This window comes from Cucurbita moschata, unplaced genomic scaffold, assembly GCF_002738365.1.
Source record: "Cucurbita moschata cultivar Rifu unplaced genomic scaffold, Cmos_1.0 Cmo_Scf00023, whole genome shotgun sequence".
Lineage (NCBI taxonomy): Eukaryota > Viridiplantae > Streptophyta > Magnoliopsida > Cucurbitales > Cucurbitaceae > Cucurbita > Cucurbita moschata.
Genome location: NW_019268539.1, coordinates 185,506 through 207,862, shown reverse-complemented (window position 1 = coordinate 207,862; position 22,357 = coordinate 185,506). Strand labels below are relative to the sequence as shown.

Here is a 22,357-nt window from a genome sequence, read left to right as displayed (position 1 = left end):
ACATGAACCCTTGAATGAATCAAAGTAATTAACACCACCATTTAACTTGAATTAGATTACCTCTTACGATCAAACATTTAGAAGCAAAATTTAGAAGCTTGTTCTAAATTGAGTCACTCCACCATTTAACTTATTGAATGGCTCTGATGCAATTCTACCCAAGAATTGCTTGAAACTTAGAAAGGCAAAATTGATGTTCGGATTTTTAAAGAAAACGTCTCAATTCGAGATCTCAATTTCAATCATTCACCAATATGATTTTTACATAACATATTGTGGGTATTTATAGTCTCCCGACAAGAGACGTTTGTGGCTAAGATTCAATCCCAATCCCCTTTAATCTCTACGAAAGACGAAGTCAATTTTGACCATTTGACCATTACAAAATGAAAACGAAAAAAACAATAAAATCTTCCAACAAAGTTCATATGAGTGGCTAAAGAGACAAACTTGAAATCTATTAGGTTCCACTCAAGTTCAAAGGCATTTTAAAGTTTTCCAACTTCAACGGTCCAAATATTCAATTGTCTTTCGTCAATTGTATCACCTTCTAATTCTAGAAATGATAGTTGACCCGAGCCGATCCAATTTTGTAGATGAAGAATGAATGTTTGTTGAATCTTCTTCACCTTGGATTGTGTTATAGGTCCAGTTGGAACATTTGGAACACCGTGATTCTTATCAATGAAACCTTCCAAAAAAAAAAAAAAAAAAAGATAACTGATGCCTTATATGTCGGGCTATCAGGCTAGACCTGAATTGGTTGTAGGTTTTTGTATTAACCTATGTGTATTTTAAAAAATATAATAAAATTGATGTAATAAGGAATCACGGTTCCAAGAGAAAACTCTAATACCAAAGAGCAAGGAATCACTACATACCTTGTTGATTGAATATCTCAAGTAAAAAAACACTTGTTTAATATTTGAATCACTCACAAGTAAGATCGATCATGTTTAGTTTGAATGATTTTAAACATACAATCTAAATTAAGTAGAATTGTAAAAAAACTTAGTCATCGACTAAAAAAATTTAAAAACACTTAGTCCTAATGATAAGAAATCACTCCAAATAGAAATAAAATTTAGATTACCGTGTTGATCAAATATCTCATGGTAAGAATATTTGATTGAGATCACTCGACAAGCAAGCTTGATCATGTCAAGCTTGAATAATTCTAAACATGCAATCTAAGTTGTATAGAATTACATGGAAACTTAATCATTGGCAAAAGGAAAGCACAAATACTCTTTTTACTATCCAAGAATAACTGAAACTTGATTCTTCTTTAACGTGTCTTGAATGGTAACATTTTGTGATCATTTGAACGAATATTTTCTTTACATCTTTCTTGAAATTTATATCGCATGATTGATGTCTTAGTTTATATCAGTATGCGTTGAGTTTTTTAAGATATTTTTGTGGTACAATATAATGTGAGAAGACATTTGAACTTCTAACGACGAAGGAACAAAGTAGATGTCCTAACCATGAAACTATGCTCGTATTTGAAAACTTCTAGGATATATATATTACAATACTTAACCTATAGTTACCCGTAAAATAATATTAAGCCTTTAAAACGGTCGTGTTTAGTAGTGATCTTAAGATGGTTAAAATAACTTTGAACATAAGTTAGATCATTAAAAAATCAACTTTTATACTAACGTCAGTGATCACACAACAAATGGTGGTAACCTCGATGAGAAGCGGGTTTTGATTTTTTCCTTTTCCTGTTTCTTACTTAATCGAGGGCGTATGAGAGGGAGGAGCCTAAATAACGTTCCCTCATTCAGCATCCTTAATCAATGATCTAGTTATTCTCATGATCGGTGTGCTCTCTCATCATTGCCAAGAATACTAGCTCGTCTTCTTCAAAGGCACATAGTACTTTTGCATCCCACTCATCCTCTGTCTCATTCTTTGGAGACTGCTACATTGCTTTCAATAGACTTTTTCTTATACTTGTGGTGCTTCTTTCTACAATAATAGCAAATACCTTCAAATCTATTTCCTTGACATTTCTTGTTGTCGACTTTTTTTTTTTTTTTGTCAGTATTTTCAACTTATTGCTGCTTCGACTTTTACTTGTGTAAAGCGCTTCTTCTTCCTTCTTCAACATGATGTCTCTCATTTGCTTAGTGATGACTTCTTGGTTGGCTAGCAAATCCTCAAACTTACAAGTGATGGTTGAGCAGACTATTCTGACAATAATGAAACTTCTATATTATGGTTGCAATCTGTGGATGATAATCCTCTTCATTCGAGCTTTTCCGATAATGGATTATGGATATGGTTTAGTAATCTCTCTTTAGATCAACTTGAATTTGCATACGTATTGAGCAATTGTCATGTCGTGTTGTGAGATTGATAACAACTCATTCTCTAGAAATTGTAGTCTCATATCGTTCTTCTTTGAGAAAAGCGCCACAAACGTGTCTCATGCTTCTTTCGGCATCATATCATCCCGAATGTATTCCAACATCTCTTCTTCAACTGTAGTCTTATCTGCTTTGATTCTCCATCTGCGTAAGACACTATTAGCATCCTCCTTTGGAGAAGTAAATTCGCTTCAGCCAACAACCTCCTAAAGGTCTTGTCCTTATAGATAGAACATCATGCATGTTGTCTACATGTTATAATTGTTGCTACTAAGTTTCTTGGTTTCTTCGTTGACTTGGAGATCACCCATCATGTTGGCAGTACCTCCATAATACGAAACAAGCTAGTTTTTGACACAAAACTGGTAGAGTCAAACTACCCATGATATGAAGAAACTCACTTACTAATAATCTGAAGAAAGATTAGCCAGAACTACAACCATAAAACATACTAAGAGTTTCAAGAGATTAGACAACCTACTACAACTTTGCCCTGATATCAAATTGTTGAACACAACTCTTTTGTGGGAAATACTGACACTTTTTATCCAAACCAATCAAGAAAATATTACCAGACATTATGTAGAAACTACTACTTTGCTTCATTTGAGATAAAAAAAACTTGACTGATATTTATAGTAGAGGCTAAACAAGATAGACCACACATTACTAGTGATGATCTTCTAACGTGTAGGGTAGTTATGCCCATAGTCATTCAATTAACTTGACACAAGTAATTGCCTTTGGGTAAAAAAAATCTTCCCGTCAATGCATACACAAAGAGTTAAATATTATAAATCAAGGGACCAATTTTTCTTTCCAAAGTGGGTGACTCACTAATGACCTATTTTGGATTAAGATCGTCTAGCTCGACCCTACATAGACTCAACAATAGGTTCTAAAAAAACTATAGCAAAATATAACCGAAATCAAAACCTAGGTTCTAGTAACATTGGTTGCTAATTAAAGCACATCAGAAAATCATTTTACAACTTTCAATTCATGCATAAAGATAGGTCTCACTAGAGTTTAAAACAAGTTTTAAACAATGCACAATAATATACCATCTATGTATCAATCAAAGGCTTACAATCTACATATCGGTTTAATCTATGAAAGTCGAGATAAAAGGCATTGACCTTAAAAATTGAATTGAAACAAGAAAAAATGACCAAACAAACCAATTCAACTAAACTAAATCGAACAAATCTAACTGAATCGATTCGAATCGTTCGGTCTAACTAAACTAGAACACTGAGTCAATTCAACTCAACGGAAAACTCCACCATATTGCAACCCAAATATGTTCCCAAGTTCTCCAGTGTTGCACACAGATCCTCCCTCATACAACTCCCAAACGACAATAACATTAATAGTTGAGACCAACGACCTATAATGACAATCACATCGAGAGACTCCTTGTAAATTTTCAAGTCCCAACTCTATTCATGTACCAAATCGAACAAAAAACGAGAAGGATTATTTACCGTCACAACCTATAATAGTGCATTCAGGAATAACTAACGGAAGTGAACAAATGATAAACAAAATGAGGAAACAAAATCAAGGGCAACAACAAAGAGGATTGCAGCACGTGAGAAAAAGATAATTTAGAGTTGCGTGCTCATTTGAGAGAACCCAACCTCATGAAATTATTAGTTAATAATCTATTAATTAAAATTAATTTATTTATAACTTTTTTAATAATTATAAATAACTGTTCAATTAAATTTGTTAATTTGTTAAACCAATTTTTTTACAGAAATTTTAATAATTACAATTAACTATTCAACTAAAATTGCACTACATCAACTGAATTCTATTTATTATCATAAAATCTATATAATAATTTTGTTAAAGAAAAAAGAAGATAAGAATCTAATACAACCAACCTTCTATTCTTATACATTTATAATTTCTAGACATCTTATTCTCGTACCACTCGTATTCATGGTCATCTATATTACTTTATGCCAAACCGTCCTAATAGGAGCTCTCAAATGATTCATTCGACTGCTACGCTACGCTACTTCGAGTATTACACTATGGTATAAGGGGGTAATCATCAATGTACAATAAGACATAGGACCATAACATTTATGAACAAAAATCGAACTTCCTACCCTGGAACCGGAAAATAAATCTCAGAACCTTCCAAACTCGGGGTGGCATGATACTGCCCATAACATGCATAAAAGATGACTGTAATGACACTGAGCACCACAAATCTAACCCAGGCTTCTTGGTGTAACTGAAAGAAGAGAAGGGTTGAAAAGCTCATGAACTGAACTACAATCAATAACTTAAGAAACTAAAGGATGATTTAAACGATCAAGCATGGTCGGGATGGGCTTGTATTGTACCTGAGCTGATAGGAACATGTTGAAGAATATGCAAAGGGCCGGCACAAAGGGAACTCCCGGGCAAGGAAATCCTAGCACATCTCCGTAGACCTGAGTAGAAGGATGTTGAACAAGAGTTAAGAACAAAGAAAACCAAACCAGATTATTTCTACAAATTCTCAAACCAAACCATACATCCTGGCACACTTCGATCAACTGGAAGAATGGTTCCTTCAATTTCAATCAAGTATACACAATTTCCCACCTTGCTATATTCAAATAGGATTCAATTCATCGAAGCTTCATTTCATTTTTTTTTTTTTTTTCTTTTTGCTAGCCACCACAACTTTTCACAATGGTATGATATTTGTCCATTTGGAGCATAAACTCTCCATTTTGAGAGTACTCCGGTGGATTTACTTTTGGTTTCCCCAAAATACGCTGTACCAATCGAGATATATCATTTACTTATAAACCCATGATCAACCTCTTAATTAGGGGACGTGTGATTCCTCTCCCAACAATCCTCAATAATTTTAGTCTCTCTTAAGAGCAAATGTGAAAAAAAAATATATATATATATATATATATAGCTGAAGGGAAACTAAACTCACATGGCGAAGATGAAGAGCAATCGATGCAAGTAATGCAAAAACAGCGGCTACCATAGAAACCCATAGTGAACCGAATCGGTAAAACAATCCAGCACCAAAACCACTGCAAGCAACTACCATAATACAGATGACACCTTCACGCCAAGTTGATGAAGATGCCGGACTGGCTGTCTTATCCTCCCACCGAAGGGTGACAACACCAGCCGCGACAACAGAGTAGCCGGTCTGAACCAAGCAACAACAGTAGAGGTTAAGTTGCATAATAGGTTAATTAATAAAGAAAATTTAAGATCAAAGATTAGCTAACATACCAAGGTGCCAACTGAAAGAATACGAGCGAGTGAGTGCACGTTAAATAGTCCAGCCAATAAGCCAGCTACAAAACTAACCCAGAGTTGCGAAGTGATAGGAGTGTGGTATTTGGGGTGCACTTTGGAAAAAATAGAAGGCAGCAAACCATCTCTCCCAAGCCCAAGGTACATACGTGACTGTTTCACACGTCTCATCAATGACAATGACAATGACAATGACAATGACATAACATAAAAAAATGTGAAGTATTATTAACACATCCAATAGTTATCGGAATCTGAAATAAATTACCTGAACATAAAGACCAACAAGAAGGGTCGTTGTAAGTCCAGCAATAGCACCAATACTTATCATTAAAGAAACAAAATTCAAGCCTTTGGATGTAAAAGCCTCGGCCAAGGGAGCATCTTCCCCAAGAAGATAATAAGGAACCATTCCAGTTATCACCAAACAGACACCAATATATAGAGCAATGCAAATGAGAAGACTTCCGATTATACCAATTGGTAAATCCCTCTGAACAAAACAATATGAAAAAGGGAAAGTTAATTGATTTAAGACTTCCAAAGGGTATACTGCTATTTGAACTTGCAAAATTCATTGAATCGTGGTAGTCAAACCACAAAAGGAAGTGTTTAGTTTAGTGTACCCTCGGACTTTTAGATTCTTCGGCTGAATTTGCAACTGCATCAAAGCCTACATATGCGAAGAATACTACAGTAGCTCCAGTTAACACTGCATGAAAACCATTTGGAGTAAAAGGAGACCAATTTGAAACATCAACCTCAAAAGCACCAACGAAGATGACAAACACAACAATGATGACCTGCAGACAAGTTCCAAACTTCCAATGTTCATTACATATCCTTCATATCTGATATTAGCACAATTCAAACGAAAAATTAAAGGCAGACTTGGGTAGGAAAGGTTTTTGCATAAATATTTTCATTAGATGTCAATCGATTGTGAAATTAAGTAATAAGGGAGATGTCCATCTATAATTATTTGTCTTTCCTTTCTCCCTTAATGTTTGCTTGGATTTTCTTTTATAAGAAGCATTGAGTATAGCAATTGTGAAAGAATGAGCGTCGTGATTCTTCCAGCCTTGTACTCTTACAATCTTCATCAAACAAGTGTACCCAAACCTAGGCCTTTTCCACCTCCTTAACCTATCAGCCAAACTAATTTGCAAGACCACTTGCTTTTTTTTTTTCTTTTTTTTTTTTTTCAATATTGAATCCCACTCTGTACAAATAGCTGTATTGTAGTTAATATGACCTCCCCCAAAGATAACTAATTACATCTATTCATAACCAATCACCTCTAACTAATTATCATTCTACCCTTACGAATATCATACTAATATTCCCAATAAACTCGAGAAACATGCTGAAATATTAATGGAAAAAAAAAAAGTAAATTGGAAGCACAACCACTCTATACTGCTTCTGCTATTGAAGTTGAAACAAGATCATTTATCAAAGCATATGATCACTTTTTGAACATTCTGAAATCCAAGTCTCGTATTTCTAATGCTCAAACAGGTAAGCACTTAAGGCACCTTATTGCCTATCTAATATCTTGGATAAATGGTTCTGTATTTCAACTCTATTCAATTTGTCCAAAATCTGCCTACTCAGAAGATCATAAGATTCCTAGAATTCTACCTTGAAAAATAATGCCTTCTTAATCTGCTAATCTACTAGAGCCGTGTTATAGAATAGAACTTGACTTCCGCTAACAAAGGCCCCTTGATTCAAGGAAATGGAGCTAGGAAGTATCCTTTCATTCTTTCATTCTTAGTAAATCTAGCCATGTCTAGAGGGAGACCGAAAATATTGAAGTTGACAATTGAATATACAACTATAAAAAGCTCTCACCGATCTAATCATGTTATCTTTTAAAAAAAATCTTTCTATGCCACAAACCTAACCATACTAGTCCCTAGCTAAGTACCAACAAGACAAGACCTGCAAGGACCAAAATCACCAAGTTGTGTAATTAGCTTCATTTCTCTTTTCCTTAATTTTCTCTTCTCTGTTCTCCTATAACAAGTACTGCATACGTTGTGAAAGAATGAGATACTATCAAATTCCACTAAATAAATAGGTTGAATAGAAGAATACCTTTAATGACGACATGATGGAGTTTATAGCACAAAACTCTCCAACACCCCAACACAGAATAAAGGTCAATATTGCTACAAAAACTGGAGCCAGTAGATTAACAGAAACAACTCCTCCAAAGAACTCTTGCCCATTTCCAAACCAATTTGAAATATTATCTTTAAAAATGGGAAAGATCTCAAGAAACGAAACTGTATAACCTGCTAAGCTCCGCGCTATACTAGCAATTCCAATATGGTAGTCAAGCGTCAATTGTGCGAAAACAAGAAAAGCAGTGAGTTCATTGAATGCTGTATATGCATACAGATATGCACCGCCCACAACAGGGGGAAAGCGTGTGGCTAGCTCAGCATAGCAGAGTGCATTTAAGATACATGATACTCCAGCTAGTATGAAACTAATGGTGACTCCTGCATCAAAATAAAATGCTTGAAAATTTTTCTCATACAACATAAAGAAGTTTACAAGACGAACATTCCAGAAACGTTCCTTCAGAGTGTAAGAAAATTACAACCACATCTATACCCTATCAATATCACGATTAAACGACAAAATATGATATGAGGTCCACATCCACACATCCACTTATGATAAATGAAATGTTAGTTGAATAAACTGCAACATCCATTTAAAATTCGACAAAACAATTCAGAAACTCTGAGAATTCGAAATTGCGTTACATGATTTAACGCTCAGAAAACAACAAATCCAAAAATTGTAAAGACAACTCACTAAACACCTGGCTGCTGCACAGGTGAACCAGTTACACTAAGCTATTGAACGTCTTATGCGTTAACAGGTGTAGATGTAGAATATTTTCCGATTGTGCATTAGATAAAGCTTTATACGGCCTGAAACAAGCACCAAGGACTCGGTATAAGAGATTGAGAAATGTTTTATTTAAAAACCAAAAACTGAAAGTCCGAACTGAAAATGAACACATACTCCAACAGATAGAACAATCATACACACAAGACTAACCATGAATAACATAACGCATACAAGAACGACAATAACTCACCAGGACCAGTGTCCCGAGCGACGGTACCGGTGATGACGAAGATTCCGGCTCCAATGGAAGCGCCGACACCGATAAGAATGAGGTCGATGACGCCAAGACGACGTATGAGGCCTTCGCCGGAGTTGATACGGTTGGAGAAGACATCATACGGAGAATTACTTGGCTTGGTTCTCAATGCAGAGGAACAAAAGTGGGAGAAAAACGAAGAAGAAGAAGAGGAAGAAGAAGAAACGGTCGGTACATTTCGGCCTCCCATGATTAGCCAATGCCACGTGATGAATCAGGAAGATCAAAGGATACGCTTGGGAAGCGTGATATTTATTACGTATAAGTATATATATAATCTATAATTTATTTACATCTACATTTATTTTTTAAAAAATTAATAATTAATAATACTCTTACATTTATTAAAAATATCAAAAATATTATTATTTATAATTTGGAATACAACCCACTAATATTTTATTTTTTTAAATATCTTTAAATTTTTAATATTATTTTTAAAAAAATACTCCATGGTTAATACATATTTTAAAAAATATTCTAAAATTTTAAAAGTAATATTAACCTATTTAATATTTTTTTTAAAAAAGTTATTATTATCAACAGAAACCTATTTAATTTTATATTAATTACATTATAATATTCGATTGGGACCTTGAAAGAATTAAAAAAAAATGAAAATACCACTTGTGGATATAATAAACCAACATGGAACACAACCGTTGGAAGTGAGGAATCTCTTATTTGTACATGTTTTTTTTTTTTTTTTTGACTTCCTTTTTCTCCTTCTCTATCTTTTCCTTCCTCTCATCCATGGCGGTCGAAGAAACCTTAAACGAAGCGTTTCGTCTATGAACATTATAGAAATAATAGAATATGATCCTAACCATTTTTCTTCGATCACTTTATGAGACTTTGTTTCTTCTTTAGAACTAGATTTCGGGAGAAAACTACTGGGGGTTTTGCGGGTAACGTCAATTCTCATTAGGCTGGCGAGCAATCTTCTTCAACCCTGCAAATATTATTGGACTCGTTTCGAAAGGAGGAAGGTGAAAATGAAATATTTCTGACACAAAGATACATTTTGAAGTATTTCCAATCTGGTGAGTGTGGACATGGTTTTGGTGAATAGACATATGCTGTCACGGAATATCTGTCCGGTGTTTGATTTACACCAAATTTTGGCGAGCTTTCATATTTCATATGGACGGACTTGATTATGGAACTGCATGCCTAAATTCCCTTCAAAACTGCATGCCCAAATTCCCCTCGGAACTCCAACTTGGTAGGAAATGGCGGGAAGAGTAATAAATTGATATAAGATATTTGTCTATAATAAAATGACAAATATGATACCTAAGTCATAATGGAAGACAAATATCTAGATATTTGTTTATAATAAATGGTCAATTATGATATCTATGTAAACTCTAATGAAAGACTAAATATCTTAGATCATACAAGATATTTGTCAATAATAAAAGGTATACATATGTTAAACCATAATTAAAGGCTAAATATCCTTCCCCTTCAACAAGCCTATCTGTGACCCTTTTGTCTTACTTGTTGCCTTTATCTTGCTCATGTCTCGTCTTTGCTTCAATGTACACTCTAAGCAGTGTGTTAGATGATGCACGTGAAGGTCACAATCTACTCTCTTCATAGTATCATAGTATAGTTGTGACATTTGTTAAAAAGAGCGGGAAATTTGAAACATGTTTTTGAATAATTAAAATTGGAAATTTGACGTTTATTTCAACCCCACTAATTGCTTTGAAACATTCCAAACATGAAAAGATAAATTCTATTATGACTTTTTTTTTCCTTTTTTTTCTCAGGGATATTTTTGGTCAAAACGATAATAATTACCTCGAAGTATGCTTAGAATTTTAAATAATAGTTTTAATATCTTTTAAATCACTAAAACTGAGATCATGAACAAACTAAATCGTGACATGTGGAATTTTAGAAGAATGACATTTAATTACTATGGAATGTTTTAAATTAAAAGAAGAAAATTAATTAATTATATGTATATACACACATTAATTTACGGTCAATATTTTTTTTCACATTATTATAAAAATATTTAAATTGGTTGATTTTAATACTATGAGCTAATTTTTTGTATTATTAAACACCGCACATGTGACCACCATGTGGCATAAATTTTTTAAAAAAATAACGATTTTTCACGTTTTTATTATTATTATTATTATTATTATTGTTATTGTTATATTCTAATAATTTGAAGGAAAAAAACTCTAACATGGCACGTTCCCATTGGCGGCATATTTCTAAAAAAAATATCAAAATATTATTATTTCTAATATTATTATTAATTTTATTTCTGTAAGTTTTTTTATTTTATTTAAACTCATCATCTTCCCCATATTTTTAACAATTTTTACCACTTTAAATTCTCCAAAATTTATAAAGTCATCGTGATTAATCTCTCTAACTATCTCTATCTAAAGTTAACTAGTGACTCTTCTACAAGAATTACTTTAAAGTCGAAAGGTTATGTTGGTCAACTACTAAGTTTACTTTTGTGGTCTCTCACCCCCTCTCGAACGAGTTCAAAGTGCAATGACCTTATTTAGTCACACACGAGAAATGCACTCATCATGCCCTCACCTACCCATGTATTCTCTCATACCCTCTTCGGACAGGCTTACGAAGTCGAGACCTCAATTGTCAACCCATTTCTATACACGATAGAAACTCCTGAAGTTATCACAATATCTCGATGTATAATATAAAAATTAAAAAATTGAATAATTGAATAATTGAATATAGTTGTGTTTATAAAATAAAATAATATTATGATGTGGTCCCCATCAGTTGTCATTACGTGGCAGATACGCTGTACACATGCATATTTTTCTTCTGATTTAATTAAATAATTTCCAAGCTAAATAAATATTAATTAATTATGATATTACATTTGAATTATTAGTATGTATATATAAGAAGACAATTCAATAAACATGCTAAATTTCTTTAAAAACTAAACGTACAAAACAATGAGCTGTCAAATTCAGATTTAAACATGCACAAAACGTTTCATGTAACAAAAATAAAAACGAAATAATTATGATTATATAGGAATAATAATTATGAGATTATATATAAAGGACACTGAAAAATCAATAAGCACCAGTGGTCTAGTGGTAGAATAGTACCCTGCCACGGTACAGACCCGGGTTCGATTCCCGGCTGGTGCAATTATTGCGTTTTTTGCTCTATTTCTTTTTAAATTATCGACATCAAAAAGAAAAATTACTATTCATTTTCACTTCTAATATAAGCTTCTTTTTTAAAAAATAAAATAATAATAATAATAATAATACGACTTCTTTTCCAAATATCTTTAATAATAATAATAACGACAACAATAATAGTAAGACGACTTTTTTCCAAATATCTCTCCCTAACACGTTCTCCCCCACGTAATAATAAGTGATTATGCAAGAAAAAAAGAAAGATACAAAAAATCAAATCAAGATCAATACCATTTTTTAAAGAACAATTTTTTTAATAAAAGAAGGATTTAGAGATGATTAGACTATTTTTTTTAATTGTACATGTGATTCAAAGTAGTGTAATAATATTGGTATAGATATTTGTACCTGTCGAACTAAGGAACCATGACATATATGTTTTGGAATAGGTTCGTTTTTTAGAGAGTTGAAAAAGCACTATCTCGTTGAAAGCCACACAAGCCTAAGAGAGAGTGTAGGGGATGCAGGTTCCTTCATTCTTTTACCAAAGTCCCTGTGGCTCGAGGTTACTCGATTGTCCGGTCCCGCAGAGCACTATTGGAGAGTTCATTGAGGCCCGCCGCTTTCTCAATATCCTTTCTCAATTAGTCTCATATGAAGAATTATTCTTTTATATATATATATTACATACTGTCAAAGACAACTTGATTTCTAAGAATAAGAATTACATGATAGGCCATAGAGAACGAAACTGTATTTTGAAATATCACAATGCTAAAGAATACTTTAACCATAAATAAATTCTACTAGGAAATAAGATCCTCACTACAAATAAATAAATATATATATATATATATGAAATATTATAAGATAAAGTCTCTAAGGCTCGCATGAAATCTAACATTCGAGCATTATAAAATATAGACTTGAACTTGAAATTGATGTCATGGATTCATATAGGTTGACTTGGATGCAAATGATAAAATCGAATTTTATTGAGGACAAATTGGTGACACCAGCCTAAGCTAATAAAGTAAGTGACCTTACATAGACTAGAAATGGTATGAGTTACAATTTATGATGTATGAGTTATGATGATGTATGAGGTGTATCGTATATGTCGTAACTAGTATATGATGATGTATGAATTGTATCGTATGATGTGGTATACTAGTATATGATGATGTATGGGTTATGATGCATGATGATGTGCGTAATATATGTATATGACGTACTTGATATGTTTGATGCTGTTCATGGCAATATTGTTAGAATTTATGCTCTAAAGCCTCGTAATTAATTATTTAGTTTTTAACAATAATTTTTATTATTTTATTTGTAATTTAATTATTATTATATAAAAATCCAAGATTATTAATGTAATCTTTGCAGTTGACATACAAAAGGATATTGTTCAAGTAATAACCTAAAAAGTCAGTATATGGATAAGGTCGGGTGCCTTATCCTGGTAACACTGTTGATACAGCCCACTTTGTAGTCGTTACAAATGATTTGATCCAAATTGTTCATGTAGAGATAGGTAAGTGAGAGTATCCTATACAATGAGTTTGTATAAGACTGAACTAATAAATATTTAATCTATATTTATAAATCTGTTAATCGAGAAAATTAATATTTCACATGATGATCATATGCAACTCGATCTTAATCGTGAATGAGTTATGAATTCCTACCTGTGAGGGCTTGTTCTTTAATTTACATGGGTGAGAATAGCTCTTTTAGCCGGTTTAATATGATTACCATTTTGGGGACTTGACCGAATAAGGAGTTGGAAACATAATATCACGAGATGAAATTCACTCCTTTCCATATAAGAAAAGTAGATGTATTGTTCTTTAAGTACTGATTTCGGAACTTAAAGGAGTACATAATTTATTCAGTTGTGATCTAAACTTAGCTTTTTTACATTTAAAACATTCGGTTGTGATATAATTCATTTAGTTGATTAATTGACGTAATATCATTTCATTTCATTAATAATGGACAGAAGAATTATAATTATATAAAAATAATAATATTAATAAACAAAGAAAAAAACAAAAACTCAGTCCACACATATTGTTGAAATAGATTAAATAAACAAACAGGAGGTTAAAATTTAATAAAGCGAATATATCAAATATTAAACTAATTTAAAGAATTTTTATTGAGAAAAACAATATTTCGAAAATTAATTAAGATATATAAAATAGAATGATGCTTTCTAAGGCAACAAGCACCAGTGGTCTAGTGGTAGAATAGTACCCTGCCACGGTACAGACCCGGGTTCGATTCCCGGCTGGTGCATTAGTTCTTTTTTTGCCTTTTCTTTTTCTTTTCTAAATTATCATCATACACCTATTATAAGCAGCAGTAATGTAATAATAATTAATAAATCATCTCTTCTCGGATATAATTGTCTTTCTGTGAGATGCATCGTTTAAAAAATATATTCGAACACAATTACTTGGTACCAAAATGAGTTCCTTCGGTCTTTTGTTAATTTTTAAATCAATTTTCTTACTATGACTTAATATTTTTAAATATAATAGTCCGAACTAAAATTTTTAATATTTTATTAACTATCTCAGTTTATCCATAAGTTTGAGGATGACACGCAGTTAAAAACAACAATTCAATAGTAGCTTAAAATATTGGCATCCTTATCAATGACCAGCAAACAAATTTAAAACGGAAAAAATTTTAGTATTTATTAGAACTACGTGTTCAACCTAACCTTTTCCAGTATTGAATCTTTACACAAATCTTAAGTAGTCTATTTAAGTTAACAACCAAACTTAACAATAAGAACAAACTGTGTTACGTGTCAAACGAGGTTTCATATAAGACTTTTTTCCTACTTAAGTATCCACATGTTGGAACAAAAATATGATGGTTTTTTTTTCTCTTTTTCTTATTTAAATTATTTTAGGGGTTATTATTAACATAATTAGATGTTATTATTGAAGCTTAAAATTAGAATTAAATTTTCTTAAAACAGGTTATTAATAAAAATACTTTTTTAAATTTTTAAAAAGTTTCAATAATACCTTAAGTTTAAAAAACAATGATTAAATATCGTTATCAGTTAGCATGTTATTTAAAAAATACTAAGGTGTTTCAAAAATACTCTCAAACTTTAAAAGTTTCATTAATGCCCTTCCATTTTTTTTTAATTGTTAATTTAAAAGTAGCATTAATATCCTGTATTTTTATAAAATAAAATAAAAATTTAACAAATTCTTACTATCAATATACAAACGAAAATCATCTATCCGACACCTCATAGATTATTTCTAAACTTTTTAATCTTAGTTTCAAAAGTTCATGAGTATTTTTGAAATATGGTACTAATCGTAATGATATTTTTAAATTTTTTTAACGATCTTAGAGCACATTTTTGGACTATTTTCTTAGGACTTAAAAATTACTATTTTGTGTTTTTTCTTTATCTTTGTAAATTTTTAAAATTAGTAAATTATTTAATGATTTTTAAAAATTAATTTAATCATTATTAACTAGGTTATTAATGTGCAATTAGCTAATAGATTAGGTTATGATTATGATTTTTTGAAGTAAAGATTCTTTAAAATTTTGGTTATTAATAATTACTTGCATAACACTAGCATATATTACTCGTGGATGACAATAAATAGTTATAAAGTCAATATGACTACAAACTCGATAGAAGAAACTAGAAATAAACTAATTGAAATTTGAGAGGAACATAATCTTCGATACACGTAAATGATCAAATTGACAGTATCAATAATAATAAGCGAACAAAACTTGAAAAAATAAGAATGAAATGACGGGACATAAAGCACGCTTCTAATAAGAACTAATTTAATTGTAGAGGTTGCTAGCAGACTATGATAATTATCTCGGTAAGATATAGACGACTATAAAAGAACCTTGAACTCCACATATTACATGTCCACAAAAACCAAAATTAAGCCAATAATAAGAAATTTGAAAAGTGATCATCCATCAAATTACTAAAAGAATTTACTATATTAAAAGAATAATTATCGTTTTGTAAAAAATAGTAGGACAATTAAAAATCAATAAGCTCCAGTGGTTTAGTGGCAAAATACTACCCTGCCACGGTACAGGCCCGGGTTCGATTCCTGGCTGGTGCATTAAAATCTCTAAGATCTGATTTTGCTCCATTAAAGAATTTATGGATGTTTTTTTTTAAAATTAGAGTAAATTATAGAATGTAATAATTGCAAATTGCAATAAATGCCCAATAAGGTGCATCGAACCCAAGGTTCCTCATACCATCCACTTACCTTCTTTACATTTAAATTCGCTTATATTTACTTGATCAAACTCTCTTAGCTATAAATAGTGTTGCCAAACTTGTAATCTATGACTACAGAACAGAAAATAGTTCTAGATCAAACTCTCTTAGCTATAAATAGTGTTGCCAAACTTGTAATCTATGACTACAGAACAGAAAATAGTTCTAGTTCTTTATCGGATAGTTCAACATTGCCTAGTTAAGGGCTTTTCATCTTACATCAAAATAGCATCCATGCCCAAACTAAAAAAATTTCATATCTCAATGTCTAATTATAAGGACAAGAGTCAAGAGTTACAACAAGTTGTAGTAATTTATATTCAAGTTGTGACGAGTTTATCCAAGAAAATTTTAGAAGATGTTGGAGTCCTTCCCTACCTGTTATGCAAAGTTGAGCTTCAAGTAATGCCATTTTAATTTAAAGTCCAATGAAAGTTTCTTTCCTTAGATTAATATAGTTTCAATATTTGTTTATCATTTAAGCTAATTTTTCATATTTTAATTAAGTTACCATATTTCATCATTAACAAGCCAGTTTAATAGGGAGCTTATGGGTGTATAAACATAAATTTATCATGAGAGAGAGAGGTGAGAGAGTGAAATAAGGAAAAAGAAAAAAAAAACTATATTTTGATTGAACTATTAGAGAATCATAGTCGATAATAACATTACTGTTCTCATCGCTATTACAGAACCGTACATGAGATTTTCACCCCATACGGCTCCTTAAAGGCCATAAATAAATCTAAGAAGCGTGCCAGGGTTATTTATCTTAATATGTCGTTTTTTTTTAGAAGAGTATAAGATAAAAATCCCCAAAATCTCTGCCCTACTCCAGTCCCCCCACGTCCCTTAATTTTATATTGAGTATATAATAACATAAGATGGTGCATCAATAATACACTCAGAAAAAAAAATAATAAATATTATATTTATAAATTATTTGTAGTTACAGGAAGAGGTTAGAAATTCGAATCTCATTTACAAATATGGCCTTCCATGTTAATTTTGCGAATTTATTTTGGATGATGAGTTTGGGTAATGACTTGCGAGTAAAGACATCCGCGAGAAAGGGAGGGGGGCGGTGAGGGTCAAGTACGGGGAAGTAGCGTAACAACTTTTTAGGAGTGGTGCTGTGTGATCGACTTCCACGCTCAACTCACTCACACTGCTCTCAAGAACCCTAACCCAACCCAACCCCCGACACACCAAAATTCTGAGCCTTCTTCGCTACCTTTCTTGCTGCTGCTGCTGCTGCTGCTGCTTCGACTCATCTCGATGATCCAATTTCTTTGCCTTGTCCCCTGATTTCAATCTCCCTTCCTGCTCTCTATCTGTTTCGCCATTCTTTTCCTACATTTTTAATTCGCTCAAGAAATGGATATTGAGCAGAAGCAAACCGAGTTCATCGATCACTTTGTAAAGCAAGCGTCCTCCCTGAAAGGCTCCGCACTTTCGTCTGTTGTTACTGACGCCACTTCGCACCCTTCCCTCTTCGCCTTCTCTGAAATTCTTGCCGTTCCCAACGTCGTCGAGGTTCGAATATACGGATTTGCCTTTTGCCTTTTGACTTCTAGGTTTATTTTTTGCGACTTATTATTGGTATTCTTTTGTTGTCTTTAATTCTTGACTGTTTGATTGGGGAGAAATTTGAAGGTAAATTAAGCTAAAAATTTTGAATTAAGTGAGAAAATGTTCGATTGATCTGATTATTTATTTATTTATTTATTTATTTATAGTTGGCCTTTTATTCTATCTCATCATTTACATCGATAGGGATATGAATGATTTCTGTTGAATGCTTGAGAAACTAAGCCAATGAAGTGTATCATGATTCATTATTATTATTATTACTGATCATTTACTACGAAATGTATTTTTGTTCTGAAATGTGTGTCTGCGTACTCCTAACGTATGTTGCCTAAGCTATGAAGTAATGTTGGATTTATAGTACATTTTAAAGCTGCAATGATATTATTTTCGGTAAAAATACCACTTCTGTCAAGAAGAATGAGAACAGCAACAGAAACCAAGCTATACAAAAAAAAAAAACAGCAAGGCTCCTACGAACTTATAAGTGGGACTTTTCACTGTCAACAATAGGGGTGTTAGAAATTGAATTAAATTGATGAACTTCTTAATTTAACCAACCCATATGACATAGGTTTTGTTTGGTTAGTTTTTCAACATCTTATGTATTGAATCAAACTGAAATAAATCAATGTTATTTTTTATTTATTGTATAAATCCTTCTTATTGTAATTATTTACTTATTATTTATCAATACTACTTTGTTTTCTGAAAGAAAAAAGAAATCTCATTTCAGTTGCTCTATGGTGCCCACCACCACTCTTGGTTTGGTGTAGTCAATCTTCCTCACCTTTATCTTTTTGCGTTTTTGATCTATTACTGCAAGATAGAGATGCAGTCTTAGATGTCCTACATGTTCAGCTGACACAAACTCAACAATTTAAGAAAAATCAACTGATAAACACTACAGAGATGTTCAATTTGAAGTTGGTGACTCTATTATCTATGCTCATACAATTTATCAACAACATTCCTCAACTGCTAAGGGGAAGGAAAAAAAAAAACTAGTCCGGTAGTATCATTGTTCATTTATGGTCCTCAAAAGGTGGCATACAAGCTGCAACTACCACCTACTTCAGAAATACTCTCAAGATTCCATGTCTCCCAACTCAAGGTGGACAAAGGTTTTCAATTATGGCTGAAGCGATTACCAACTAAAATGTGTCCCAAGTTCTGAACTTTTGCCCTCTTATTATGGGAATTCACCTGTCACTGTAGCTCTAACGTTCCATGTCTCCCAACTCAAGGTGGACAAAGGTTTTCAATTATGGCTGAAACGATTACCAACTAAAATGTGTCCCAAGTTTTGAACTTTTGCCCTCTTATTATGGGAACTCACCTGTCACTGTAGCTCTAACGCAAGGCTTATAGGTGTTGCTTTAGTTGGTAGAACAATAACCTAATGAAGCTATAGGGAAGACCCCAATTTCATCAATAGTTGTTCTACGCTTTTCACCTAGAAGGCAAGGTAAAGTTTGGAACGGTGGGTTTGGATAGGAACCTTAGGCCATGCATACATATCATGTTAGGAGGAATATGCGTAAGATGAGTGGGTTGTTTGATGCAGTGTAGGGTGTGTGGATAAGGTTGGGAGATGATTTTGTAAAATGGTTAGAGGTTGTGGGCCTAAGGGGATCTATGTTAAGGGTGGGTAATGTGTTAGACATTCAGTCAGTTGTGGACCCAAGATGATAGATGGTAACTCAAACTCCTAGCTTGTGGTGAGTTCCAAGCCATTCAAAGTTCTTGAGTTGTTTTTCTTTGGCTTTTTGTTGAATACAATTCTACTTATTTCATTTGATTTTCTTTTTACTTTGCCATTCTCATTCCTATTAAGAAAATATGGTCTATTTGGACCAAAGCCAATTGCTCCACAATTTTCTTGGTTCCTTTTTCCTTGATGCTTTGGCTACTAGAGTGGTGGTGGTGGTGCCTTTTTTTTCAAAAAAAAAAAAAAAAAAGAAAAAAAGAAAAAAAAAAGGTTTTAAATAAATAAGTATTATTATTTTTATTCGTTATTTATTTATTTTTAAAATGAAATAACCCATTGTTAACATGCTTTTTAGCTTACTAGAGTGATGATGTTAATCAAAAGTTTTTAGTGGATTGATTTGACTTCTTTGAATTGAAAGTGAAATTATTTTATTTGATGTTCTTCCTTTGCAGCTAGAAGGAACTGAGCATTCTGTATATCTTGACTTGCTTCGCTTATTTGCATATGGAACATGGAGTGATTACAAGAGTAAGAGTTAAAATTTTATAAGATAATTTGAATGTTATCATTAGTTTCGTGTGTGTGTTTGATGTTGCAGAAAGACCTTTATTTTATATACAAGTTGGTCAAGAAAACTATAATATTTTGTTTTGTTTTGTTAAGAACTTGGACACCCGTATTTTCGGTTAATTTGTGCTAGCACACTTAAATATTTCTTCATGAAAGTTGTTTTTCTTATAAATGCTCGGTCTGCTTGTTACTACTTGAATATGGATTGTTGTTGTATGTGGTTGGTCATTTCATTTTCAAAAGGAAGTTGTTATTGATAGTGTAGGTGCATAATGCCTTATTAAGCCCAAGCAACAAGAGCAAACAATGTGTGTCAATGCACAAGACTAAGTGCAAGCTCATGCTTTCTTCATAGAGGTGTAAGCCTCAAAGTCTTATTATGCCCCTGCCGTGATTCTGTAAATGCATGTTCGAAGATAAAAACTCCCATTAGGAGTGAGATAATTAACAAAATTGAAAACCTTCTAAGGAGCATAAAAAATGCAAACAACTCTCAGTTAAATCAAATCTTATTGAAGAACAAACCTCATTGTGTTAGACATTAGTTAAGGGGATTGGTTAATAAAGAGTAGTTGTGAATGAACAAACTGGGAGAGAATGGTGAAGGTAGTCAATTTCTGTACTTGTGAAAATTGAACCCATCCTTTACACAAAATGGTTATAACTTTCCTGGGTCTTGAAATCCGATCTTCTTCCTGTCTTCTCACTTGAAATCACAAGGCACCTCTTCCCAATGCTTTCAAGTGTCACCCACCATTACCACCGATGATGACTTTTCTCTTTGTTTTAATTGTTCTTTTGTGTTTCTTTCCACCTACAATAGCTCCCTATGATGCCTTGAGCACCTTAGGAGGAAAATCTCTCACTTGTCCACTCAATGATTTTGGTTCTCTCATAAAATTTTAACAGCCTACCCCGTTCTGATTTCCCTTCTCTATCAAAGGAGTGAAGAATTCGATGATAAAGTTGTGAAAATTTTGGATTGGGATATGTGGACAAGAGGGGTTAGAATGGTGGGAAATGCAATATTTAGTCTATAGCGAGTTGGAAATTTCAATTTCCACTTTGGGTTGGGTGTAGAAATTTTCTAGTGGAAACAGGTTGGTGACTGCAAGACACTTTGATCTAGTAACCCTGAACTCTTCAACCACTTCCACAAGTGATGGCGACAGGTTTCATTGTTGCAAAATTGAACCTAGAGTCACGGAACATGGACAAAAATTTGCCTATTGATTGAACGTGGACAAGATATTTCTAAATGGGGTGAAGGAAGAGAGATCCACAACTAGTGAAAAATTATGGTTGGACAGTTTCTCTAAAATGTGCATGTTCAACCTTTATTTTTCTTTCGTTGGCTTTTGGGCTTATTTTGTGTAAAGGGATTCTATGAGGTTCTTTTACTTTTAGTAAGTCTTGGTGCTACTGCCTAGCTTGAGTAGGTTGTCTTGGTGCTACTTGCCGAGTAGGTTGCGAGGAACATGGAGGAATTATTAAAAAGAGGGAAGAAGTGGGATAATAAGAGTTCATCGCATCTTATGAGTTTTGCTATAAAAGTTTTTGAAGTGTGAGAGGAGGGGGCAAGCATTTCTATGGTAGTCTTATTGTGGCCTTGACTGCAAAGTGAGTTGATTACATTTTAGGGACAGAGCAGTGTTAGAGTTTCAGTAGGAAACTATTGGTAATATTATTAGGATATTAGTAGTGGCATAATCATAATTACTCAAGAAGTTTGGAGTAGAGTGGTTATAAATGAAGTGAGTCTGGAGGATGAACCACAATTACAATAAATGATCAAGGTCCTTAGTCAACTCCCTTCGATGTCTTTGAGGTGAGAGGAACAATAGAAATTTTAGAGGGTTGAGAGGTTCTGGGATGAGGTTTGGTCTGTTGTGAAAGTTCCAGGTCTCTCTTTGGATCTTGATGTGTAATGATTTTTGTAGTTTAACTTTATGTCTTATCTTGCTTTACTACTAGAGTGTAGCCCATCTTGTGTTTTAGTTTGGCTAATTTTGGAGGGTTTTTTTTTGGGTATGCCTCTTGGGTTTTTATTTTTCTTTTTGAGGAAGTATCATGTCTTCTCACCAAAAAAAAAAAAAAAAAAAAAAAAAAAAAAAAAAAAAAAAAAAAAAAAAAAAAAAAAAAAAAAAAAAA

General features: G+C 32.7%; 2 protein-coding genes and 3 non-coding genes across 8 annotated transcripts in view; 4 read left to right on the top strand and 1 right to left on the bottom strand.

The window, feature by feature from the left end:
• Positions 1 to 4,282: 4,282 nt before the first annotated feature.
• LOC111460058 (cationic amino acid transporter 9, chloroplastic-like) lies at positions 4,283 to 9,085 on the bottom strand. The gene is made up of 8 exons (XM_023103138.1): positions 8,797 to 9,085; positions 7,776 to 8,185; positions 6,299 to 6,475; positions 5,941 to 6,165; positions 5,649 to 5,825; positions 5,338 to 5,562; positions 4,745 to 4,834; positions 4,283 to 4,632 (listed from the first exon to the last, which is right to left on the bottom strand). Exons 1-8 carry the CDS (start codon positions 9,050 to 9,052, stop codon positions 4,501 to 4,503), a joined length of 1,692 nt encoding a protein of 563 aa, XP_022958906.1. The 5' UTR covers positions 9,053 to 9,085; the 3' UTR covers positions 4,283 to 4,500.
• A 2,873-nt stretch (positions 9,086 to 11,958) lies between these two features.
• Positions 11,959 to 12,029, top strand: TRNAG-GCC. Its single transcript has one exon. It is a non-coding gene; the product is annotated as a tRNA-Gly (tRNA).
• Positions 12,030 to 14,262: 2,233 nt separating this feature from the next.
• On the top strand, positions 14,263 to 14,333 carry TRNAG-GCC. Its single transcript has one exon. It is a non-coding gene; the product is annotated as a tRNA-Gly (tRNA).
• Positions 14,334 to 16,097: 1,764 nt separating this feature from the next.
• TRNAG-GCC lies at positions 16,098 to 16,168 on the top strand. The gene has a single exon. It is a non-coding gene; the product is annotated as a tRNA-Gly (tRNA).
• A 1,207-nt stretch (positions 16,169 to 17,375) lies between these two features.
• Positions 17,376 to 22,357, top strand: part of LOC111460081 (COP9 signalosome complex subunit 7-like) — a 13,521-nt gene continuing 8,539 nt past the window's right edge. For all 4 annotated transcript variants that reach the window (XM_023103169.1, XM_023103172.1, XM_023103170.1 and 1 more), the window contains exons 1-2: positions 17,376 to 17,868; positions 20,089 to 20,164. In XM_023103169.1, coding sequence (XP_022958937.1) covers positions 17,710 to 17,868; positions 20,089 to 20,164 — 235 coding nt within the window. In that variant the 5' untranslated portion in view covers positions 17,376 to 17,709. The remainder of the gene's footprint in view (positions 17,869 to 20,088; positions 20,165 to 22,357) is intronic.